The sequence below is a fragment of the Echinops telfairi genome, unplaced genomic scaffold, assembly GCF_000313985.2.
Source record: "Echinops telfairi isolate 266 unplaced genomic scaffold, ASM31398v2 ScPeMD7_3533;HRSCAF=4204_1, whole genome shotgun sequence".
NCBI classification, from domain to species: domain Eukaryota; kingdom Metazoa; phylum Chordata; class Mammalia; order Afrosoricida; family Tenrecidae; genus Echinops; species Echinops telfairi.
The window spans coordinates 10,126,556-10,154,060 of record NW_022107432.1 but is presented as its reverse complement, the minus strand read 5'-3'; the positions used below and the strand labels follow the sequence as shown (position 1 = coordinate 10,154,060).

The 27,505-nt window shown below is 39.2% G+C and overlaps 1 protein-coding gene across 1 annotated transcript in view; it reads right to left on the bottom strand.

The window, feature by feature from the left end:
* The window catches only part of HMGCLL1 (3-hydroxymethyl-3-methylglutaryl-CoA lyase like 1), a 174,981-nt gene that overhangs the window by 107,428 nt on the left and 40,048 nt on the right, over window positions 1-27,505 (bottom strand). Inside the window, exons 2-3 of the mRNA XM_004696344.2 lie at window positions 9,205-9,285; window positions 8,855-8,962 (exon numbers count right to left, since the gene is read on the bottom strand). Coding sequence (XP_004696401.1) covers window positions 8,855-8,962; window positions 9,205-9,285 — 189 coding nt within the window. The remainder of the gene's footprint in view (window positions 1-8,854; window positions 8,963-9,204; window positions 9,286-27,505) is intronic.

The following is a 27,505-nucleotide window of genomic DNA, read 5'->3' as shown; positions in this document are numbered from 1 at the left end:
CTAAGTAGGCCAGAGGAAGACATGAAGGGAACTACCGAGAAGGCTTTGTCCCTTACTAACCCTGGAAGTCCATCACTCCTCAAATATATTTCGCTTGAATCTAATTTAAGAAACAATAAAGTTCAAAGGAGAGCGGGGAGAAGGGGGAGAGGTAATCACCGTTAACCGTGGCGAGATGTGTGTGTGTGTTAATGCATGTGTCTATGTACAGACACATATATGAAGGAGCTTCAAAACGGTTATGGAACAATGATGTTCAAAGCGAATGGAGTTTTCCCCAAACTTTTCGAAGTCCCTATAAAAACATTTAAAGTTTCAGGATTGAGGATATACAGAACTTGATTATCACCTGCATTTGTTCTTTGCATATCAATAAAGTAAACCATAAAATAAAATTCGTTAGCATACTGTTTTTCAAAACACACATCTGGTAACTTAGAAAACTTGGGCCTAAATGCTATCCCCTCGACCCTACCACTTGATGTCCAGAATGCCACATACCTCCCCTTGGAAATGGGTATGGCTTTGAAACGACCTCAATTCATATAGTATGGCAAAGAAATGCTATCAAATGTACGAGCTTTGGTCATAAACGTTATGCCACTTTTGTCTGGTCTTCTATCTCAGGGTCCTCACCCAGTTAGATGCCCAATGCTGTCATGCTGGGAGAATGCTGACTAGTTCACTTAGCTCAGAAGGGGCTTGGGGCTCACTGACGAGTGAGAGGTCCCCAGCCAGTCTATTGCTGCAGTAGCCGCCGGCTTCTGCTCTTCCCTTTCTAGCTATCCTCTGATTCCCAAAACAAACAAACAAACAAACAAAAAGAGCTACCACTAAGTCGATGCGAGTCCATAGTGACCCTATAGGACAGGTTGGAACCGCTCCTGGTAGTTTCTGAGACTATACTCTTTACTGACAGAGAAAGCACCATCTTTCTTCTGCAAAGCTGCTGCTGGTGTTAAACAGCAGACCTTGTAGTTAGCAGGCCAATGAGTTACCCACTAGCCACCAGGCTCCTTACCATCTGACTTCGGCCTGAGATAACTCAAACCAGTGTCCAGTGAAGGCATTCCTACATTGTTACTTCACAAAACCATAAGAGAAAATAAACACCGCTGTGGTTTTAAACGACTAGATTTGGAATTGTTTGGTAGGAAGTCAGAAGAGCTACTATCAACTTTCCTAGCTTCCAGGGATAGGGGGTAACTGATCATATGTGAATTCACAGACACATACACATTCACATAAACATACAGAAATGTCAAAATACTTGTCACAAGCTGCAGCACTCACTGCTATTAAGTCAATTATGACTCCCAGCAACCCTACAGGGCAGGCTAGGATTGGCTCTGTGGGTGTCTGAAACTGGAGCACCTTTTATTGGGAGCTCTTACAGATATTGTAGCAATCCATAATTCAATTAGATAAGCATAATTGTATAATTGAGACCACCATCAGTTTCAAAACATTTTCTTTCTTCTTGAACTCTTTGATATCAGCTCCCATTTATCACCTCCCTCCCCTCCTCTATCCCCCCAGGAATCCTAATTATAGTATATTATTATTATTATTAATTATTAAACTATGCAATGTATCCATTCACCTACAACTCTTGTTATTCACTCCCATAAAGTGGGGTTATACAGACAGTTACTGTTAACATTTCCTCCTTCCCTCTCTTCCCCACTACCCCTTCTCATACCCTCAGGGAACCAATACTCCTGTTCCTATTTTTGGAAGGTTTATCTGTCTTGGATTTAATAAGACTGTAACACTTTGTGGGAGTAGAAAGCCCCATCTTTCTCCTGTGGAGTGGCTAACTTCAAAGCTAGCATACAAACTCATGACCCACTACACCACCAGAGTACCTACAAGCTATATTGTCAATGAAAAAAAATTTTAATGTAATGAATGAATCTTAAGAGTGTATTGTTGAATCTGACTAGACCAGAGGATATACACTGGTACAGATAGGAACTGCAAACACAGGGAATCCAGGATGGATGATCCCTTTAGCACCAGTGGTGAGAGTGGCGATACCGGAGGGTGGAGGGACGGTGGGGTAGAAAGGGGGAACCGATTATAAGGATCTACATATAACCTCCTCCCTGGGGGATGGACAACAGAAAAGTGGGTGAAGGTAGACGTCGGACAGTGTAAGACATGACAAAATAATAATAATTTATAAATTATCAAGGGTTTTGAGGGATGGGGAGCAGGGATGGAGGGGAAAAATGAGGAGCTGATACCAAGGGCTTAAGTGGAGAGCAAATATTTTGAGAATGATGAGGGTAATCAATGTACAAATGTGCATGACACAATTGATGTTTGTATGGATTGTGATAATAGTTGTATGAGCCCCTGATAAAATGATTTTTTTAAAAACATGAATGTATTGTCCATGTCATTAAGCAAGGTGGAAAATACTGTATGTTGGTATTCCACTTTCTTGCTGAGCCAGCATGTTTTATGAATGTGGTGTAGATCTTACAGCAAATGTTTACCCCATCGTTTCACTAGCCTCCTTAGGTCATTTACTGCAAAGTATGATCTCTTTCTTTCTTCTCTGAGACCAAATGTTGTAGAAGCAGTCTTTGTTGTTTGACAAATAATAAACCCAGGATTTCCAAATAAGTGGAAAACAAAATAAGACTAGTGCATTTAAGACCCCAATACTACATAACATGGATCCTTAAACACTGTGAGAACAAGTCTTTCCATGGGAGTTGAACCTGTATTACCAATTCAGAAGAAAAGGAAAAACAGAAAGTTCACTACTTAACATTCTAGCTGAGGTGAAATGGCTAGTTTCTGGGGTTGACTGAGACAGTTAATAAAAATCCACCTTCATTCTACTCACTATAAGAATAACATATGCAGAAGTCGAAATGCACCAAGTAGGCCAGTTACAAAGTGAAAAGTGACGAACAGTTGACAATGGGGCTGTGGCCTTCAAACCAGCATTTTAGAGTGTTAAGCATAGAAATGAACATCTAAATCAGTCACTTTAGGAAACAATTTTTGTGTTAAATCGGGTGTCCCTCCCCCAGCTATCTGCGTAAAGGACTTCCTGGAGCCCCAAGAGATAGTAATTTTAGTCTTGAGAAATTAGATTGGGATTCTCTTTGGGGAGATGATTGATATCAACTCACCTGGAGAATGATAGATGGACAAGCCTGGCTCTCAAAATACTCTCAAGACATCTGGTTGTCCCTTTCAGGTAAATTGGACTCTTAAGATAATTAAGGGATTCTCTCTCTCTCTCTCTCTCTCTCTCTCTCTCTTTCTTGCTCTCTCTACTAACACCTCCACTAAAGCACCCATTTCCCTAGCCCTTCCAGACAAATCTACTCCCATCACAAAGAGTAGAAACACAATGAGAAACTAGGGCAGTACTCTATAGAGTCTCCCATGTCTTATCAACATGCACATTTTAAACTTCAATCCCGTAAGTGTGTTTCCCATTACCAATAAAAACTAATTTTGTTTCACACCCGACTAATGTTAGGGAAAGGGTCACATATTCCACCTTGTTTAGGAAAGTCAACAAAGCATTACTATGCAATCATAGAAATTTTCATGAAACAAAAATATCTAACTGCGAGGCTGTTTGTTATCTAGGTCTATACGCTTTTGAAGCTGGTGTTTCCATCTCTAACCTTTCCCTGAAGACTTGTCAAATCAGATGTGTTGGCATCCTTAAGGGACTCAAACAGTATTCTTTTGAAATGCTGAGTTTGGTGTGTGTGGGGGGAGGGGGGGCAGGGGAAAGAGATCAAACTCTGAAGGGCAGGAATAGAGCAAAAGGTTGAACAGGGTAAGGTTCCCCAGCAACATTTTCAGTGGATAGCCCTTGCTATCCTTGAAATGTGAGCAAGTGCATTGCTGAGATGGAAAACAATTCAGCAACACAAGTTTCCTGGTCTTTTTCTCACTAATGTAGTTTTCAATTTTCTTAAAATTTCTTCATTTTAAGGCCCCAGACTGTCTGATTTCTTCCAAACTTTCTATCAAGTTTACCCCAGTTGATTGTGGTTAAAACAAAAAGTCATCTAAATGAAGCGTCAGCTGAGTCCACAAGGAAGAAGCACAAAGGTCTACGTGATGCTATAAATTCTGAACATGCAGAAAGTGAATGCCCCAAACTCCTCCTTCCCAGGTTCCCATGTGGATTAAGTCTCAGGTGAATCCATTCTGATTCTGGACCAGGCAGGAATGGAAGGGGCTTTGTTATCAGTTAGAATATATTGCATGTTGGATGACCGCAGTTGTAGTTAAGCTAAAATCTGATTTAACTTGCCATTTGAGCTTCCTTTTCATGCAATGTATAATTGTTCTAGTTTTTAATATTTTCGACTTTGTTTTCTATTGAAGTTTTTCTCTGTTTCATTCTGCCATTGTTGGGCCTTTGGTTTGAGCTTTGTTTTGAATTTGATGTGTTTTTTGTCCATGAAACCCAGGACAGGTAAACCTATAGAGACAACAACTAGGTTCATTGATTCATGGTGGGACATGGCGGGAGAAGCGGGGGCAATGGAGAGTTAACAACAATGAGTACAAGGAAGAAATAATATCTTGGAAGCCATAGTGGTGATGGTTACACAACTCTTAAGAATGTGAATGAACCACCAAAATATATGACATTTGAATGGTATGTCAGTGAAACTGGTAACATTACTAACCTTTTTCTTTTTTTTTGGTATACATTTTGAATTCCAAGAAAGCATATTGTGGCACAATGTACTGCTAACTGAAAGACCAATGGTTTAAAACGCAGAAGTGGCTTCTTAGGAGACGTATTAGGATGCCTGATCCCATACAGACTGTAAAGTCTCACAAGCCCCAGTTCTACGGTTCTGATAGGGTTGCTGTGATTCAGAATCCACTCAAGGCAGTGAGTTGTGGGTTGGTTTGGTTTTTCGTGTAACACTGTGAGCTGACCTCGCTCTTCCTTGTATTGAACACACCCAACAGATCTCCCTGGAAGCCACTGTTTTGATTGGACTTCCTTTTTAAAGACATCCTAGTGACACTGAGACAAATGTATTACTGAGAGTTTGTCTGCCGCCAACAGAGACATCCTTAAACATACTTTGTTTAGAATAAACCTGTGTGTGTGAGACCTGGAACCCTAAGGGGAATACTCTTTTGCTGAAGTTAGTATTTCTAAGTGCTAGTTTGACTTACGAATAACCATTTCAACAATAAAAAGGTTATTGGAGAGCAAACACATAAATCAGGGACTGGGTATATGACACAAAGAAGCATATATTATGCATGTGTAATGAATTCTTGTTTTATAATAAATAATATTCATTTTAATCACTTACATTGGTGAAAATGGTAAAATGCCATATGGATACCTTAAAGATGAATATACTATTTCGTTTTTAAATTATACCTTCTTTGCATATGTATAATAGTCTAAAAAGCTTAATATTAAAAGTCATATTCCAAAATTGCAATAAGCTTGTCTATTTTCATAAGTATGTTTTCTTTCTCTTATTAGGGTTGATCCTTTCGTCCAAGTGAAGGGCTCTTGGACTCATTCCAGATGGTCTTACGTTACACATCGCTGTAAGGAAAGCTTTTTCCAGATAAGTTGTAAAGAACAAGTAATTTCTAATGGCAAGCATTTTATCATTTCTGGCCCTTCAGATTATAGGTATGGGATACTGTTTTATATGGCACCCTGCTACTGTGGAATTGCTCTTTGAGCTGTTTTAGTTAGGGAGCCTCTGCCAAACAAAACAGCAGGAGGGAAGCTGTAAAAAAAGCTTTAAAATGCTAAAAAAAAAAGATGTAAGTGAATAAGCAGCAATCTAAACATAAACCAGAAGACTATTCCCATGACCTATGGTTGGGGAAAAATAATAAGAGGATGATTCAAAGTTTGAAACAATATCACTTTACAAGCACACAGTTTTTCTTAAGAAATAGAAGTTACTTTAATATATATGTATATACATATGCATATATAGGTATTTTGTATTAAAACTGGTTGATGGCAAACGCAGAGGTTTTTCGGATTTTTTCATATTTATCATAGATAAATATGATGTCATATGATTTCCTTCTAAAATGAGAGAGAATGATTTATATTTTTAGAGAAAAATTTAGCATTATGCACTTTCTGCGGACTGAAGGCCTATTTTGTTAGCATAAGGACAATGCAATCATTCAACATAGAAGATGGCATTCCCCCCAACTACAATCGTTTTGAGAAACGCTTTGTGCAGGCTAGCTGGTGGATGTCGAAAACACCCATCATATGATGGGAAAGTGACCTGCAAAGCCGGGAGCCTCTTCTCCAGTGTCCTTTGAAAAACACCATGATCGATTGCGAGGGAAATGATGGGAAGAACTTTGCAAGATGAGTCCCTTGTTATCTGTGATCCAGACACACTGTTTTTCGTCACATACGTCATTTACTTAAACGAATTTTAATTTTTTGGACAGGTACATGGATTCGTAGGAAAGCTGAAACCCATCACATAGAACTTAGGAGTTACAGGACAATGTATCTTTACTTATTCAGATTGGGCCTGATCCAATATTTGAACTGAACACATACTTTAATCTTAGGGAAAATATTGTTTTTCAAAGAGAAGAAAGTTAAGTTGTGTGGTGCTCAGGATTAGTAGGCCAGTCTGCCTGTCAGTCAAACATTCACTTCAATAACACTATTGAATGGTGGTCCAGGGCCAGGTGCTCAAACTCTGGGCATTCACACACAGGGACCCATTCACATGCCTTCTTGCCCCCTCCCGCCCGTGCCTCGGGCATCACTACTGGGATTTCCAAGTTTCAGAGAGATCAAGTCACTTGCTTCAGCCCCAGGGGCATGGTGGACAAGGAATGCAGTTCTAAAGGCACTTCCACCTAAACCCAGCCTTCCTCCTGAGGTCTGTCAGTGAATTAAGTCATTTATTTGGTAATTCTTTGAGTCTAGGAAGAATTCATTAAATCTCAATGGGTTAAGTCCTGAATTCAATTCAGGACCAAGCAGAGAATAAATCATATAATTTTATGGTCCCATCACCTGTATCCACTTAACTTGAGGCCAGGGGGGCATTTCCCTCTTCCAGCTCACAGAGAACTGCCTTCCATTTTGCTTTGTCCATCTTTGTTTCCTAGCCAGCTGGGTAAGAAGTTGGTTGGACCTTGAACACTTTTCAGTCTCATCCCTTAAATGTCACTATGTATATCCTATATCATTGATCTTAGATTACATTGACGCTACATCAGTTGAGGATGCAATCAAACAATTGACCATGCCCCAGCCAGAGTAACCTCATGAAGACTTAAAGAGGATAGATAATGGTCTCTCACTCTTCCTTAAAATTAATAGAAATCTATAAAATATTAATTGGTGGCCTTTTATAATATGACTATTTCAAGCAAGTATGTCTAATCTCATCAACCTATAGCTTCACAAGGAAAATATCTTTGACTTTTATTGAAACCCATTGTCGTTGAGTCCATTCTCAATCATAGTGGCCTTTAGGACAACATAGCACTGTCCCATAGGATGTTCAATGCTATAATTATTTTAGAAACCAACTGTCACGTGCATCTTTCCTTTGCTGACAGATCAGTAGTTTTAAACCACTAACCTTTGGTTAGCAGCCTAACGACTAATAATTGTGCCTCCAGTTCCTTCATTCAACAGGACCGAATAGATGGACAAAAGTAAGGGTCTCTTGTCCATATCAATGAATAGAATTCTCTACTCAACTCCTACTGCCATCAAGTCACTGCTGACTCATAGGTTGCTGAGACTGTAACTGTTTGTGGGGATAGAAAGCCCAGTCTTTCTCCCGCAACAGTTCCTCAAGGAAAAAACTGAACTTTCTACTCTCATAAATGGTTACAGGTCGACTCCAGGGCAGTGAGGTTTGTTTGCTTTTTAATTAATTAACAATTATATTTCAAACACCCAGCCTCAGAAGTGATGAGTGTTCCCACCTGCCCACCAACTCTGGACAATATGGAGTCTCTGTCATCATCAGGCTAAAAAAAATTCTAAATGAGCTTTGTGCATTGTCTACATGAATACAAGCATATTATCGCATATTGATGCAGCATAAATATCAGTGCCAAAAACCCGTATAAATAAAGAGAACGAACATCACTATTTCTCAGTAATATGTGACTGTAACGACAGTCCTGGTGGTGCTGTCAGATAAGCACTGGGTTGATAAGCACAAGATCAGCAGTTCAAACAAACCAGTCTCTTTGGGGGACAAAGAGAAGACTGCCTGTTCCTATAAAAATTTAGTTTTGGAAACCCCGGCATAAAGTCACTATAAGTTGGAATCCATCCAGTAACAATAGGTTCGGTTTAATATAAAATTCCATAGAGAAGTTATCAGATCTTCATTAATTCTCTCTAGAAGAGCAAATTGCCTGGGGACATTAAGATCAGCTGTGAAGTCAATGAAATGGTAAACAGAGGACATGTCCATAAAGTGTTATTTCAGAGGCTTATCATCCATAAAACTGAACCCTGTACTCACAAAGTGCAGTGTATAAAGGCAGTGAACAAGAGGAAGACCCTTGATGGGATGGATTGACACACAGGCTGTGACAGTGGAGTCACCCGGAACTGTCAGAGCGAACTAGGCAACACAGAATAACCACCCCGTACCCACTGAGGTTCTGCATGGAGATCTAAACAAATTGCAAGGCCTTAATTTAAAATATTCTATCCAAATACTTTTCTTTAATCCACATATCAGTGCAAGGAGTAATATGGAGGAAGAAAATGAGCTTAGTAAATAATACTGAGTACTAAATAATTCTTGTCAGAGTAGACTTAAGGTTGTAACTAGAGAGCTATTCATTTACATACCTGGGGCACCCATTTGGAAGACACAAAGCTGGTCACTTCTATCACCGACAAGCCAGTTTGGGAAAGTTGATTGATGAATTCAATTTTTACATCTGTTGGAACTATAACCTATGAAATCATTTAAAAAATGATTTGCTAAGTAAATTCTATAGGACCTATTGAAGCAAAACAGAAAATTAACTTCTAACTCAAATCCAATACTATTTGATGATTTATAAATTCATATAGCAATCAAAAGTACACACAATAATATAACATGAACTCCATCTCTTAAGCCATAAAAATTTAAGAAATTTTAATATGTAGACTTAGAATTTTAAAATATATATACAAAATTAGTACCAAACTACCTTTTCATTCTGTAATCCATCCCTTGGTCCAACTTCCACGATTTTAACATACTCAGGGAGTCCAGAAAATTGGGATGAGTCCTGAAATCCAAAACCCAAGAGAAAGAAAACAGATCATTTTTAGATCACAACACTTGTTTATGTTCTAAACAAATACACGTTGTTTCATTAAATTCTCACCTCTGAAAATTAAAACAGTAAGAAATTCAATACAATAATACAAACCACATACCAAATTTGTATTATTAGCAGAAAGCCATTTTTTTGCCTTGCCATTGAGTAATAGTTAGTCTAGATGTGATTAAAATTCAAAAAGTTAAATATTTAAATATAAATCTGGAATAAATGATTTACCCATCATCTAAAGAGAACATCTACTGGGAAAATATGTATGCGATGATATAATCATCATTGTTCGAACTTACTAATTTTCTTTGTATGAATAGATATCTATCAAGTCCAGTCATACAGTATGCTACCCTTTATATGCTGAACTTGACGAGTATAGATTTGGCATCTGGCTTGTGCTCAGAAAGTTGAAACTAGCCTAAAATGTGTGATATTTGTTCCTTTGTGCCAATAGCACATTTATTATCTAAATGCTACTCCCTTAATGGCAGGTCCCAGAGAATTGCATCCTTAATATTCTATTGGGAAAGCCTAGTCCAAAGTCCATGTAACATTGATTCCTATTTTGGAGCCACAGAGGGCATAAGTATTCTGGAACTAGTGTCACTCAACTGGCTCCTAGTGACATGTTCTGTTTTGATGCCACTAGTTCAAAGTCTGGGAAATAAGAATGGCCCTTCTAAACGTTATCCTGCAGGTAAGACAATCTTTACAGGTTTCCCAAGACTAAGCTCACTGTTCAGTCCACTCATTTCCAACTCATTGTGACCATATAGGGCAGGGTAGACCTGCCCCTGGGATTTCCACACTGTGTATCTTAATGGTTCAGAAATCCTCATCTCAAATTTCTGACCATACAGTTAGCAAACCTAAGTGTAACCTACTATACATCTTAGACCAATGTAATCCCTTGAACATTACGAGTCAAGGTAAGTGTGGGTGCCCCATTCATCAAGTTCTTCAAGTGAATACTTGATGATATCAACCCAAAGCTGCAGGATCTGATATTTTGTATCAGACATCTTCAGGGAGAATCAATGTAGACCAATTTACTAGGTGAATCAGTGGTTAGGTGTTCAACTGCTAGCCAGCCTGTGGGTGTTTTGAACCCACTAAGAGTTCCCCGGGAGAAAGACATGACAGACCTGCTTCCATACATACATGTTGCATTGGAAAGCTATGGAGTTCTCCTCTGTCTTCTGAGGGCACTATAATTAGGCAGAGTGGGCTCTATAAGAAGTTTTTTATTTCATTAATTCATATTTTCTCAATTTGTCATTATTGATAGGCATAGATACGCACTGGTGAGGTGGTTGTTTGGGATGTGGGACCTAGTTTGTGTGTAGGGCACAGATCAGAGGAAGCAGCAGCAGCAGCAGCAGCAGCTTATTGGCCCTTTTGAAGGACGTCATTATCTGGCTTTTCAAGCACTCTGTGTTAACTAAAGCAACAGAACCAAGATTTCCCTTTTTATGATGTTTTCAGCTCTCCCACAATCATAACACTGTGCAAATCAAGAAGCAAATATTAAGCAATAAGAAAAATAGCTCTCATTACTGTCACTTCTGAGCAGACTGGGATGGAGGTAGTTTCCTTAGGGAATCACATGGAGAGATGTGAACCTTAGCTTCAGGCTCAATTTGTATGAGAGTCATGGACTAATGCCTTATTTAGAGAATGGTCATAAGTTCAATGAGGCAAAAGGACTGGGGTGATATTTGAGGAAAGTGGAGTAGAGGAGAAAAGGTTACTCTTTTTCTTAATTTAGTCAGTCCGTTTGCAGGGAAAAAATAAAATTAAACCTGCACAGCCCTAGGACATGTGGTCACATTATCACAGATTATTTCTTGAAACTGAATTTTTAACTGCAATTACCTTGACACATAATGAAGAGCACTTACTTGTTTAATAGCAAAGTTTACCTAAAATAAACATGAAATAAACATGAAAGTGATAAGAACAGGCTAGGTATAATTAAGAATTTAGGATTCTCCTTTATATCAATTTGTTGAATATGGTGTAATTAACAGGAAAATATGAAGAAATTATAAAATTCCAGCAACTGTGAACATTAAGTCAAACCAGAACATGTGTTCACATGGTATTAGTTGACATTTATGCCTGGATGTAATGTTAATATTTTGTCTTTCTATATATATGTAGGTAAAACACCTCAGAAATCAGCAGAAAGTTAAAATGTATTCAATATAACAATAAGATACCTCAAAAGGGGGAAAAAAGCACAGAAATAACTAAATAAGCAAATCTGCAAATACAAAATAAAAGTAAAATGTAAGAGTTGTATATATGTGATGTGAGAGGCCTCTCGTGTGAACTTCAGTCTCTTCTTGGATATTACAATCTCTGTGTTGACTTAATTATAGAGTTTTATATTTCCATAAATAATACCTAACGGGAAAATCCAACTACAGGTCACATAAGCATAACAAAGCCACAGAGAGCCTTCCAAGATATTCTCCCTAAGATCCTTGAATACGTGACAGTCAGAGGGAACTGTAGCCGCGGGGCAAAGGACTTCAGGAACTGACCTTTCCTCGCCCATCATCATGGTCCTTCATACATAGGATGGTTCAGACAAATTATGTTTTCCTCATTTCCATGTCTGATTACATGAAGTTTCTGTTAGTTTGAAAACTGTCCATCTGTATGGAAAGCCATCCATCATCTTGTTTCCACCGCTTCCTGACATAGATAGCCATGGACATGGATGTATTCCATTTTCACTTGCTTCAAGAATTGTTTGAATAAGTTTCAGCAAATGCAAAAACGAAAAGGAATTTCCCTTACAGCCGTGTTTGCACAGATGGGAATGGCATAATTGAAAATAAAGTGATAAAAATGATAAAGACAAAAACTGGAAAAATTTTTTTCACCTCTGAGTCATAGCTTGAATAAGAATTGCCTGTCAATGAGATGCACATCAGGTCATACTTTACAGGATCAAAGCAATAAATTTCAACACTTTTAGACATTATTAAGATTCTCATTGCCATCGAGTTGATTCTGACTCAGAAACCCTGCAGGAAAAGGTAGAACTGCCCTAATGGGTTTCTGAGACGAACTCTTGATGAGCAGAAAGCTTCATCTTTCTCTTGTGGAGAGGCCCGTGCTTTTGAACTACAACCTGTGGTGAGCAATCCAACACATTACCACTAGGCCACCGTGGCTCTGCATGGTGTTGCTAACCACAAATTCAAACCTCCTCATTAGGACTTTATATTATATAGATATTAGTTGTCAAGTACAGTGAAGGGTCTAAAATTTTACTCTACTTAGAAGGTAACAAGTAAGCCTGCCATCCAGCCCAGTAGCAAACACAAGACTCCTGCCTGGGTCAGAGAAAAAGAAAGGTGCCTCATCCAAAACCTTAGCAGAAGCCTAAGTATAAGAATTTGGGTTTTCTTTCTCAGCCCCAGGTCCCGAAGGAAGTTGCAGTATAAGAGAAGGAATCCTACACTCAGAGACTCTTCATCTCTTATGATGGACACTAAGGCATCTACCCTTGACTAAGGTAAACGTGACCCAAGCCATGCCTCATGTGCGTGAAAAGGCTAGCCAATAAATAAAGAGAACTAAGGATGAAGGTCACATTTGAATTATGGTATTGGCAAAGAAGGTATAATCTGCAGTGGAGTGCCGGAAGTCTGTACAAATCTGTCTTGGAGGAAGTACAGCTGGAATACCCCTTAAAAGCAAGAATGACAAGAACCGCATCTCGTACACTTTGGGCATGGTAAGAGAGGGACCTGTCCATACAGAAAACATATCGTACTCCATAAAGTAGAGGATCATTAAAGAAAATTAAATAAATAAATAAGGCCCTCAACAGGGGAATAAAGACCATGGCTGCCACAATGAAATTAAGCATTGCAACAATTGTGAGCATGGCAGATGAATGGGCAGGATTTCCTCCTGCTGTACGTAGGTCATTGACACTGAACAACAACTCCATTCTGGAGCCAGTCATGATTTTTACGATACTTAACGATAAGTAAGCCTCCCCCTTTACTTTTTGTTTTAGTTAGGATTTATTACATATAGCATACCATTTCCAATTTCAATCACATCAAGTAGAATGTACAATTGCTGCCACAATCAGTTTCCAAACATTCTTTTTCTACTTGAACTCCTTGACATTGTCGCCTTTTAACTCCACTTTTACCTCTGAACCCCCATCCTCCTGAACCCCTTATTCTACTTGCTATCCCTCGAGGTTCATCGATCCTAGGTCTCATATACCACAAAACAAAAAAGCATATAACACAGCTTCAAAAGGGTGACCTCCATTGGCATACACCCCTGTGATACACCCCAATATGAACAAAACAAAAACTGAAGAAAACAATACAAACCAAAAATACAGAAAAATTTGAAACCAGGCTAGATCCAGCCTGCATCCTGGGGGGTCAGGGGGATCTGTTGACAAAGTTTTAACTGTTCAGGTAAGATTCATGCCTTTGATCTTCTATACTTCTCTCTCCTAAGCACTCTGTTTAGTGACTACTTTTCTCCATTCACTCATTATAGATGGGTTCTCTGGAGGCTTATTTTGTAAGTGATTCCACAAATGAATCTTGGGCTCCAACTGTCATCCACCACCTTCTAAACAGTAGATTCTCCCAATTTGGGCTTCCATAATGAGCCCCTTTTGACTTTGGATTATAAGGGAGACTTTATTTCTACCCCCAGGACTGTAAGGAAATCTACAATTTGCTCCAGGAGGAGACAATACTTCTATCATTCAAATCTGTTTCCAAAACAAAAGCTCTTTAAAAAGATAGTCTACAATAAAGGCAATTAGTGCTTCTAAAACTTGTAAATCTATGTAAATAATCCAGAGAAGAATTATTTCCCAGGAATACCCACCCTTCATTTGTATTCCAAGGCAGTTGCTAAAAACTGCCCCATGGCTAAGCCATTGTGTTTGCCCCTCTGATAAATCTAACAAAGAAAGGTTGGAGCAAAATATGCTCAATGTATCTCATAAACAACATTGAACCTTAAACAACATTTAACTCAGGCCACTTTCAACAGCAGAGATAGGCTAACCTGGGGTATTGACCCAGCAATTCCGTACCCTAAGGTCCTGAATCCAACTAGCTGAGCACACCCTGTGTGTTTACCTAGCCCTTGTGTGCAAAAGGGTTGCTTCCTGGGTACCTAGTCAATGGTATGGATATGTTTTCGTTTTCATTATGATGATGGATTCAGGCAACAATAATGGTCAATTTGGAATGATGGAAGTATGAGCCATCTAGAGCGTGGGCCCACGCTCTAGATGGCTCAATCAAAAGAACCAATGGCAAAAAAATGTTGAGATCTTTTACTGTCATTTCCAATTGGATCTAAGATTGACCTACATGGTTCAAATAAAAGAAGGCCCAAGTATAAGGTGACCAGATTTTAACATTAGTAAACCCAGACACCATTGATGAGGGGTGGGGTGGGGGGGTGTTCTTGATTAAAAATGTGATCTATATCATTTTGCCGCCACTATAAAATATAAATGAGTACTGTCTTCTAAATTCAAGAAAATTTATGAAATAAATAAATTACTTACCTAAATTATCTGAATAGCTGATTTGTTGACATCACTTGTTTAACTAGCACTAGTACGCAGTACGATGTGTATCGTCTGAGAGAGACAGTTACAAAATGTTTTCGTCGTTGCCAATGCCAAAAAATGCCATTGTTCATTAAGTCCAAACAATGGTGGTCGAATTCTAACAACTGATCAACAATGCGAACTTTGATAAGCAGTTCTTGATAATCAGTTCTCAACAATTATTTGTTATAATTAAAGTTTAACATTATAAAATTAACAGAAATATATAAAATTCATATCCTGGCGAAATAGCCACATGGCAGCTGAAAACCGTATATTCCCTTCCCGTTCTCCTGCCTTTCCCTAGCTTGTCGTGCATTCTTTCCAAAAATTGAGACTTTTTTAAAACACCGCGGGACGTGGGACAAATTGTTAAAAATCGGGGCTGTCCCGCCAAAAGCGGGATGTCTGATCACCTTACTCAAGTATGTCATTATTCCTTAGTAAGCATTACACATCCCACTTCAAAGAAAGCCAATCTTAGGATTCTTAGGATTCACTTGTTATTCCCCCCACAATGATGACCACTTTAGTTTTTCTTCCACATTCTCAGTAGTGTTGAAAAGAGGTGGAGCCTTGTGCTGTCACAGGACTCATCTCAAATAGCTGCTACAATAGGGGCGGGGGTGCTTGGCACTGACCACTAGGTGACCAAGGAACGTTTTTTACCTGAGTGAAGTCAGCACACCACTCAAGCTGCTAACTTTGAGCCACTTCCGAGCACTCAGTCTTCAATGGTCTTCGCAGATGCTCATCATTACCACGCCATAAAATAGAGGGTCGTGTATGAATTGCCTGTGTGACCGCAAAAACTGGTCATCACGTCTGTTACTAATTCCCTTGACTTCTCTCCAAAGCCCCGGGGGCACTCGTCCCCTGCTTTCCGAGAGCCGGGTCTGCGTCCATCAGCTCATCGGCATTGACACAAGTTTCAAAACCGTGAAGGCAGCGCTGAGATTTTCGATCGCAGGAACGCTAATAGTGTCAAGCGTTCTGGCAGAAAACTTGAGACTCCTGATCGGATACAAAGAGCTCTATTATTTCCTTTAGTAGCAGTAGTCAAGAGTATAAACACAAGACCTTGCAGGACTGTAAAACTGTACAACCAATATGGAAATCCATATGGCATTTCTTTAGATAAATGCAGTTACAACTACCTTTGGATCCTAAAATCCCTTTACTGGGTATATATGCTAAATATCTATATATCTATACCTATAAAGATTGCAGCAATTTCCATAATAGCAAAAACATAGAAATAATCAAAAACTTCAATTTTAGAGGGATGAATAAACAAACTCTAGTATATTCATAGAATGAAATATTGTATGTATAAAAATAATGATGACTAATTTAAACACCACAAAACATGGAAAAAAACAGAGAACATGATGATTAGTAAAGTTAGTCAATCTTATAAATATAAATATTTAACGATACTATTATTATAAGGAAAAAGAAAAAAAACACAGAAAAGTAGTTTTCACAACAAAAGATAGCATTTCAAGACTACAAAGAGACCATAGTTAGGGGCAAGGACGGAGAGAGGTGAGAAAGGAAATTAAAAAGGAGGGAATAATGAATGAATGGGAAAAAGTGAAATATAACTACATTTATGGGGGGTTTCATGCAATATTATTATTGATTTTATGTGGTGGATGGGGGGTGCAACTACATGGGATATGCTTCTGTGAAAACCAACACACACACACACAGGCGATAAAAAAGGAGGAAGAGTAAAACTGAGATGGTCTTTAGTGACATACATGTTCATGTCAACCATAGGGTGAAGACGGTGACCTTTCATTCAGCAAACATCTTAACCAGTATTATTGTATATACTAGGTATAGGGCAATGAATCAAACGAACAAAACTTCCTTCTTGTAAGAAGCTTACAAACTAGTGGTCCAGGGACCTGCCACCCTGCTACGGATGGAAAAGTTTCCTTTCTTACATATATTGAGTATTTCAGAGTTGATGAATGACTTCTGAGGTCAAAGAAATCACTTAAAAGGAAGAAAGAGAGAGAAAAAGGTAGATAGATCATCTTCAGAAATTAGAGGTCCAGAGTCTGCATTTATGTTCATAGCATTAAAAGATCTATGCTACTAAGCTCAGTGTATACTGTTTAACAGGGGTGCAATATAATACGAATGAAAAACAAAAGATGTATTATTCAGAGTCCGAGTTAAAAAAAAAACTTTGTTGTGCGACAGAGTATATATTCACCATTGGCATCAAATTTCTAATGGTTCACTTTCAAAGAGCAACAAAAGCAATACTATCTTGCAATTATTTGTTGTCTATTCAAAAGCACTTTTCTATGAACCTATGCTATGAGGTCAGTAGAAATGAAAGAAAGATAAAACTGCTTTCTAAGACTACTTAGCTAAGTTTCTTGAATTATATTCTGGTATTCTTTAAGACAAGGAACCTTGGTGCCACAGTGGTCACTTGTTGGGCTGCCAGGGAGAAAGATGGGGATTTGTACTCCTATTAAGAGTCACAGTCTCAGGAACTCATGGGGCAATTCTAACATGTCCTATAGGGTGGCTATGAGGCGGCATCAACTCCGTGGCAGTAAATTTGGCTTTATCCTAGGGCTAGATCAAATATATCACAAACAATTCAGGGGTGAAAAAATGTATTTTATGCCAGATATAAATGATCTACTTTGCTCAAGTTTTCCAATTTTGTTGTTGTAGTTGTTAGCGGCCATCTGCTCATAGAACAGTAATCTCACTCTGAGAACAGCAGACCGAAACTCAGCCCCATGCTGTGTCATCTGCACAATTGTTCTCACATTTGAGCCCACTGCTGCAGCCCCTGTGTCAATCCATCAGCTATATCGAGTATGATGTGCTTCTTCAAGGAATAGTATCTTCGGATAATATACCCAACGTCTTGCCATCCTTACATTTAAGGAGCATTCTGGCCATGTTTCTTCCAAGACAGATATGTTTGGGGTTTTTTGTTTTTGTTTGTTTGTTTGTTTTGCAGTCTGTGCTACTTTGAATATTCTTTGTTAACACCATGATTCAAATGCATACATTTCCCTTCAGTCTTCCTTTTTCCGTGTCCAACTTTCACATACACATGAGGTGATTGAAAAGACCATGGCTTGAGTGAAGTGAATCTTAGTCCTCAAAGTAACATCTTTGCTTTCCAAGACTTTAAAGAGGTCTTGTGCAGCAGATTTACCTAATGCAATGCATTGTTTGATCTCTTGACTGCTGCCTCCAAGCAAGATGAAATCTTTGACCACTTCCATTTTTTCTCGATTTATCATGATGCTAGCTGTGTTAGTCTGGGTACTTTAGAGAAACAAATCCACAGAAACTCACGTATAAGAGAGAGTTTTATATAAAGTGTAAGTACACATCAAGAAAACATCCCAACCCAGTGCTGCCCAAGCCCACAAGTCCAACCTTACCCCATATGTCCGACACCAATCCACAAAGTCCTCCTCCATCTCACAAAACACACACTACGATGCCTACTGCAGGAGGAAAGCCAAATCAGTGAGTGTGTAAGCATCTCAGCGCTGGCAGGGGTCTCCACACAGCTGCTCCAGCACCCAGGGCTGCATCAGGGTAGGTCTATGTGGCTTCTCCTCAGGGACGTCTTGCAGGAAGTGAGATTTGCTAGCTAAAGCAGGGAACTGGCTAAGGCAGCTGCACCCTGGTCCAACCATCAGAGAGCAAGAGACCCGAGAACTAGAAAGGTGAAACTCACTGAGTTATTTATCCCTCCACCCTTCAATTAACCCAACACATGTTTATCAGCCAGGTTGGCACAATAAACTAACCAACTCACTAGCCATTAGTCCAGTTTGAAGGATATTTGTTTTATGTTGAATTTTAATCCACATTTGAAGGCTGCAATCTTTTATCTTTGTCAGCATGTATTTCATGTCCTCCTCACTTTCAGCAAGCAAGATGGTGTCATCCACTAGTAAGTCTTCTTCCACATATGATTTAGGAAGAAAAACAAGTCTTTCTAATTCCATAAAGAGTTACAGTCTTAGAAACACTTAGGGGCAGTGAAATCCTGCCCTTAAAAGTTGCTATGAGTCAGATTCTTATACCAAATTCATCTTTTGTATAATCCAGATCTCACATTATTTGTTCAGCACACAGTTTGGATAAGCATGGTGAGAAGATACAACTCTGACATATATATACCATCCTGATTTTAAACCACTGAGCATTCCCTTGTTCTGTTCACACAACTGCCTTGTGATCCCTGTAGATGCTCGGACTGAGAACAATTATGTTTTCTGAAATTCCCACTCTTCTTAAGGTTATCCATAGTTTGTTGTGGTCCACATAGTCAAATGCCTTTGCACAGTCAATATTACAGAAGTAAACATCTTTCTGGGTTTCTCTGCTTTTAGCTAAGATCCCTCTGACATCAGCCCAGGTCCTTTATACCATGTCCTTTCTGAAACTGGCCTGAAACTCGGGCAGCACCCTGGATGAGTTTCAGCAAAATTTTACTAGCATGTGTTGTCAACGATATTATTCTATCGTTTGAGCATCCTGTTGAGTCACCTTTCTTTGGAATGGGTACAAATATGGATCTCTTCCCATCAGTTGACCAAGTAGTTGCCATTCAATTTACTTGGCATAGATAAGTCAGTCCAGTGTTTCATCAGTTTGTTGAAACATTTCACGTGCTAGTCCATCAATTCCTGGAGCCTTCTTTATAGTTTATGCCTTCAATGCAGCTTGAAATTTTGGTTCTTGCTCATATGCTACCTTTTGAAATAGTGAAATGGTGACTAGTTTTTTTTTGAACAGTAACTCTGTATTCTTCTTTTGATACTTCCTATATCATATTTTGACCATAAAACTTTCAATCTTGTATCTCAAGGATTATTATTAGTATTATTACTTTAGCTCTTTAAGTTTAAGACATGCTATGCATTTCCTTCCCTTTTGCTTTGCTAGCTCTGTTTTGCATATTTCATTTTAATATTTTACTTTGTCTTTTTATCTGCCCTTCGAAATGTTCTGTTCAGCCCTTGGACTTCATCTTTCTGACATTTACCGTAATGACTCTATGATTCAGAGCAAGTTTCAGCAACTCTTCTATGAGTCAGATCTACTTTGACCCTTTTCTTACTTCGTGTATGATATTCTTTGTTATCCTACATCTCAATAGGTTTTTGTTATTAGTATTTAATGAATCAAATCTGTTCTTAAGATGTTTTTAAAATTCAGGTGGGGTAAACTCTATTTGTAATTTGGTTCCCGTGAACTTATTTTCATTTTCTTCAACTTCAACTGGAAATTACATGTGAACAATTGATGGTCTGTTTCATGGTTGGCCTCTTGCTTGGTTTGGGCTACTGATAATGAGCTTCTCCGTGATCTCTTCTGACAGATAGAGTCCATTTGATTTGTGTGTTGTATTCCATTGGAAAGTTCATGTGTACAGTCAACTAACGTGTTTTTGAAAAAGGTACTTGTGATGAACAAGTCATTGGTCTTGGGATTTCCAGCTTCATTTCTATTACTAAGACCATATTTTCCAACCACTCTTCCTTACCCTTTGTTTTGATGTTTTGCATTCTGAATGCAATTGATTATCAAGGCAACTTCATTGCATATTTGATCAACTTCAGACTGAAGATATTGGCAGAATTCTTCATATCCTACATCACGAGTTTTGGAGGTTGATGTATAAATTTCCATAGTGGTTCCATTGCTTGGGTTTCTTTGTGTACAGATAGATATTATCCTACTTCAAGATATACCTTGAAATGTTCTTTTTTTTAATGATGAATGAAATGCCATTCCTCTTGATTGTGTCTTTGTACACAGGGTCAACCATATGATTTTATGATTCAAAATAGCCAATAGCAGTCCATCCATTTCAGCTCAGTAATGCCTAGAATATTGATGCATTCCATTTCATTTGTAATGACTTCAAATGTTCCTACATTCATAATTTATACATCTGAAGTTCCATTTATTAATGGGAGCTTTAAGCTATTTCTTCTCTTGCTAAGTTCTGTCCTATCAGCAAATGAAGTCCCTAAGGGTTTACTCCACCTGTGTCAGTAGGGCCCACTCTACTTTAAGAATGCAGCTCTTCCTTAGTCTTATTTTGTGTGTTGACCTAAGTGACTCATATTCTGGCAATATCTCTGACAATGCTCTTCTTCTATTCATTAGGTTTTCATTAACTGACAATTCTTTGATAATATCCACAGGATTTCCATTGGCTGGTTCCTCTGAAGTAGACAGCTGTTATAGTCTGTTCTTAGCCTAGAAAAGTGGTTCTCAACCTCCCTAATTCCGCGACCCTTTAATACAGTTCCTCGTGTTGTGGTGATCCCCCAACCAAAAGATTGGGGGTTTTTTTGCTACTTCATAACTATAATTTTGCTACTGTTATGAATTGGGCAACCCTGTGAAAGGGTCGTTTGACTCGCTAAAGATTTGTGACCCACAGGTTGAGAACTGCTAGTCTAGAAGCTCAGCTAAAACCTGTTCAGTTTGAGTGAGTCTGCTGGTATTTGAAATAATAGTGGTATAGCTTTTAATATCACAGCAACACACAACCCACTATGACAAACTGACAGACAAGAGGTGGTTTCCTATCTTATTCAGAATTATCTGAGGCATTTTTGATAGTTATTCTTGTATGCACAAAGTACATACCATATGCCAGAATGAAACAAGATAGCTCTACATATAAAATCATTCCCCCTGATGCTGATGGAAGAACTTGTGGGGAAGTGGTCAAAGTACTTGGCTACTGACCAAAAGGTCTGGGGTTTGCTCCCACCAGTGGCACCTCAGGAAGAAATGTGGAATTTTGTTTCCATAAAGTTTTACAGTCTTAAAAACCACATGGGAAGTTCTACCCTGTCCTATAGACTGCCATCAGTGGGAATCAACTTGAGGTCAGTAGATTTGTTTTGATGGTATAGATATGGTCCCTTAATCCCTTTCCACTTTACTAATGCTACAAATACGACTTGTATTACTTTTTCCCTCGGAAACTGACACCATTCAAATTAGACGTTTCTAGATAGAGTTTTTTACATGTTCCATTCACTTAATTTCACAAAGAGTAAAGTTATATGTAAATAAAGTCTTTATGGAGATTGAAATATCCTGTTCTATTGCCAATGTACCCAAGGTGAAGGGCTACCATGGCCAAATCAAATGCTTCCACGGCACAAATGAGAAGTCTGAATGAGGAAACAGTATGTTTTTTTCTTTTGTATACTGGTCTTTTTCAAGGGAAATTACATATCAAATTCTCCAACAGAATCCATTATTATAAACTTATCCAAAATATGTATATTCTGCATTTCATGGTAGTGGTAAACCCTCTACCACTATTAACCGTTATCCATTATTTCTTAGATCCTTAATTTTTGTTCTATGTCAATATAGTCAGAAATACATAAAGCATTTTCACTGATACAGTAGAATACCCATTGGGGACCTTGGACCTCAGGCAAAGCAGATGAAGGGTCTCTCCCCGGACGTTTCTCTGGGAGAAAGGCTGAATCTACACAACTGATATTTGAGACCTTCCTGTGAGATAATCATGCGCCAAGGTGGAATATGTGGGGGAAAGGAAGTGTTGAGTGGTTTAAATAATTGGATTCACAATGTAAAATTCATTTGTTTTTAAAAATGTGAATGAAGAAATGCCTTGTGTGAGTCCAGGTAGACTTGAGAAACAAATTCATAGACACTCATGTTTACATAAGAAAGTGCTTTCTATACAAGAGCAGTTGAATATTGATAAAACATCCCAGCCCATTCCAGATCAAGTCCATAAGTCCGAGATTAGCCAATATGTTTGATACCAATCTATTAAATCCTGTTCAGACTCACAAAACACATGCAATGACACCAAATGCAGGAAGATCACAAGCCAGTGGGTGGGAGGTCTTATGGCTCCAGTGGCACTGTAAGCATCTCAGCATTGGCAGGGGTCTCCACATGGCTCCTCTAGTTCCCAGGGCACTAGGTCTATCAGAGTAGTGTGTCTTGTCAGTAGCGCGTCTCTCAAGGAGTGAGCAGAGCGAGAGAGTGTGTGTCTCTACCCTCCAATGAGAAAATATGGGAGTTCCCAGAATCCTCAGGAGAAGGCTATGCCCACACAGAGGCCTCATTGGTTATATCCTGAATGATGGCTAGACTCCACCCGTACACTCAATCCTCAAATTGGCACCAGATTATGTAACTACCACATAATTATACTGGGATCCTGAGGTGAATTATTGGAATTCAGTATTAAATTTAGTCCAATATTCATACAAATAAAGAAAAGTTAAAAATAAATAAATAAATAGGACTCTGGCAATATGGCGCCCAGGTGAACAGTCCACATGGCAATCAGTGAACCCAGTATCCAGGAGGATGAGTGAGGGGATTCTGGTAAGTGAAAACACCCCCACGACAACCCAGAGTACTTCCTCGGTCTGGGAAGCGACCTGCCCCCACATAGCCCTGCTCCAGAGCCACAGGGATCTGAGACCTGGGCCCAAGGATCCACCGGCATCTGCTGGCCACGCTACTTTGGACAATGCATGGTCACCACCCACTGACCCCAAAACATCCAAAAAATTAATTTAAATTCATCTGAGGTGCTTCTAGAAGTGCTTGCCCATGTTGTAAATTTTGGGCATTGAAAGGGGTTATACGCAGCCATGAGGGTTGTTGAGGGGAGAGAGAAAAAAAAAAAAGAGCTGATCTCAAGGGCTCAATGGAAAGTCAATGTCTAGAAAAGAAAGATGGAATATCTGTACTAATGATGTGTGGATTGTAACAAGAGTTGTAAGAGCCCCCAACAAAATGATCTTAAAAATAATAATAATAATAAAAGCAGGGAGGTTACGCTGAGGACTAGGGTATGCCTGACCAAAGCCATTGTACTTTCAATTGCCTTGTGAAAATTGGACACTGAGTTAGGAAAGCAGAAAAAGAATCAATGGATTTGAATATTATGATCCTGGAGAAGAATATGAAAAGTTATGTGTACCTCCATAATCTTTGACTCATTGGTGATAATTTCTTCATTCAATAAAATAAAATGAGTGGCATTCTGTGCCCTCAGCCAACGGGAAAAAAAGAAAGGGGTCATAAGTGTAAGAAGTTAGACATTTGAATTATTTGATTTCTGTGGTTAATGGTTGACACCACTAAAGAGGGCATTGTAAGGCACTACTCAGATCTATTTTAAGACTGAGGATTCCTAAAATAGCAGTTCTCAACAGGTGGGTTGCAATCCTTTTGGGCATCGAACGACCCTTTCACAGGGGTCGCCTGATTCCTAACAGTAGCAAAATTACAGTTATGAAGGAGCAACAAGAATAACTTTATGCTTTGGGCAGGGGGTGGGGGGAACCACCACATGAGGAACTGTATTAAAGGATCGTGGCACCAGGAAGGTTGAGAACCAATGTCCTGGAAGCTGGAATTCTGGGAGCTGATCGCATTTCATTTAGTCCTTTTCAGGAGTTGTCTTCCATTAAAAAATTAAATGTACCATACCAAATTGCATGCCCCACCTCACAACTCTGTGAATGATTGATGTTGAGGCATGAGGCTCTACCCCTATTGTGAGTCGAGGTAGTGCAAATCATAAGGGTCATTGTACTTCCAGATCTGGATGAAAACAGCCGAGACCCTTGTTATGACTCCACCACAGCTCACCCTCTCTATCTGCCTACTCCAACTTCCTTCATTTCCCCCAAGGGCGTTCAACCAAGAGCAGCAGGCTCCTTTAATCAAACAGTATGCTCAGAAAGTGTTTCCTAGGGAGTCAGATAGAAGAAAATCAGTGCCAGAAATGGTATTAATAATGGGATCCGGCTATGACACCACTGTCTGTTTAAGTACTCATCCTTAGAAGTAGGGGCTTCACTAGTGGCTTCTGGTAACCCATGGCTATGTGATGGTTAAAACATTCCCTGGAAACAAAAATCTTGGTGAGTGCACTATCTCAGGTTTTGTCCATGTTTGAATGAAGTTCTAATTATAAAAATAATGGAGCTGGACATTGTTTGTGATCTTTATACATCCACCTATACATTTGAGACAGACAATGAGAAGTTTAAGCTGATTAATTAACAATAAAACAATATGAAAATTATAGTCTCTTTGACATCTTATAAAGGGACTTTCAGCTCCTTCAACCAGAAGGCAGAAAAGGCTGAAGATTAAACTCATAATTGGGTCTGAATAGTATGCAACAGAAGTTTCATTCTCCACTCAAGAAAGCCTGATATCCAAAGGTAGAGTTATTTGGGGGAAGAAGTAGGACCCTACTGGTTTGAGATGAATATAAAAGCAAATACAAAAACAGCACTGTCATCGAGCTGATTCCGACACTGTAGAACAGGGTAGAACTAACTGTCTCTCTTGGTTTCCCAGACTGTAACTCTCTATGGGAGTAGAAAGCCTCTGAAGCAGCTGGTGGTTTCGAACTGTGGCCCTTGATTTGGCAGCCCAACTCATAACCAACTAGACCACCAGGGCTCCTGGGATAAATATAGCTGGGTCAACAAATGAGAAAATCTGAAACCCCAGATTCTCCTGATCCTGTGGGATGGCAGAAGTGACACACAATCACCCATCAGCAAAGGCGGATGCTTCTGCTACCCCTATGATTAAAAAAAAAAAAAACGTGCACTCTTTCACCTTGCAACACAACACGTTTCCATTTGTATTTTCTCATTCCTTCCCCTCACCATGAGATCACTAATGAGGATCAATTCCTAACATCAACCAGATAGGGTGTGCTGGTGCTGTACATGAAGAAAGAGGACTAAATGCGAAAAGAAATCCTGATCTGGCCCATAAGTACTGGAAGGATGTAGGCCTCAGTAGAGCATGAATGTGATTGAATTTGGAAACTGCTAGATAAAGGATAAGAGATTTATCAAAGCACTAAAAAATGTTAGAAAGAATTAGAAGTTCATAAGGTTTTGTTTTTGTTTTTGGTGAGGGGGTGAGGGTGGGGGCGTAAGTCAGGTCAGGGATGATGGTAAAAGATACTTGGTGCCATGAGAGCAATAGCAAATGACTAGGGTCATCCCAGAAAACCTGAGGTCAAATTGTGATGGCTAACTATCACAAGCGAGATCGGTATGATTCATGAGTATAAGAGGTGAAAAAGTCAGAGAAGTTGGCTGGTTGGCAGGACCCAAAGAAAGCTGTGGTGTACCCGGGCACTTTGGGGATAACAGAATTAGGCAGCCAACAAGAGAATTACTCAATCTATACCAGTAGTTCTCAATCAGAGACAATTTTGCTTCTAAGGGGACATTTGATAAAGCCTAAAGAGTTTTTTGTTCGTTATAATTACTGGAGAGAAACAGGACTGCTGGGCATCTTATAATACATGGAACATGCACCACAATAAGTACATAAATAAAAGAATCATCCCTCCGGTGATAGGTAAGTTTGTGTGTGCATTTGGCCGCTTCAGGATTCTCAGTGGTTAGGCAGTTAAGATATACCCATCCCCAGTGATGAGATCTCTTGTAACAATCACAGTCACAATGAGATCTGCTCTAAAGAGCCAATCGATTGAAAGACAGCCCGAGAAAAACATGTCTGATGTTCCTTGGGTCTGGATCCTGCATCTGACATGGAAATTTGTGGATTGAGCAAGAGGCCTGTCATTTTGTCTCCTGATTCTGTAAGTCATCAGCATCCCATGTCTTACCTGCCAACCTTGGGTCCATCCACCTGTGAAGCCAGGAGCCTGTCCTCTAGCCTCTTTATCTGAGTCCATTAGCCCCTGTGGCTACACGAGGAGGGAGAAGCCTCAACACCAACATCTGTGATGAAACTGGAACGTGCCCTCCTTCTACAACTTATGAAGCATTTCCAGAAGACGACTCTCTCAATGTATGTGCATATAGGAGATTCCCTGCTTTAGTGCTCCTGGAGGACCCTGTCTGGGACATACCCTACCAAGTCGGCAATATTGAGATTGAGACATTATGCGGTATATAACAAAATAAATCAAAGATGTAGTTGATCATTTCATTTGAGGCAATCTGCCTCAACATGCGTTGTGATCCCTTCCATGGGTTTATAGATCTGAGCATGTCTGCAGAGAAAAAAACCTTCTAAAGGAGAAACCAGATCCCCATTCTGAGGATCCTGCAATAAAATGTCAACTGTATATAATAATGATTTAATTTACCACCTATGGGATCTACAGTTATTTATTTAAGGAGCTGCTTTGCAGTCTGCCTTCCAGTATGCTTTCCAGAGAAAAACTCTGGAAACCAACAACCTGGATCTACCACAAATGCATATGCACATTTGATGTAATCTTTAATTACTTTTCCTCACCCCCTGCTACTCAAAGTAGGAATAATGATGGGAGGGACCAGCCCCATAAGTTTGTGGTAAAGATTAAACAAGAAAGGGGAAATGAAAGACTTGTCACTTGGTAAAGAGTTAATCCTGATTCAATGCTAATAATTTGCTCTCATTAAAGTTAAGCTGAAGATGTGAAACATTTTATCTCGTATTTTGTAACTTGTCATCTCA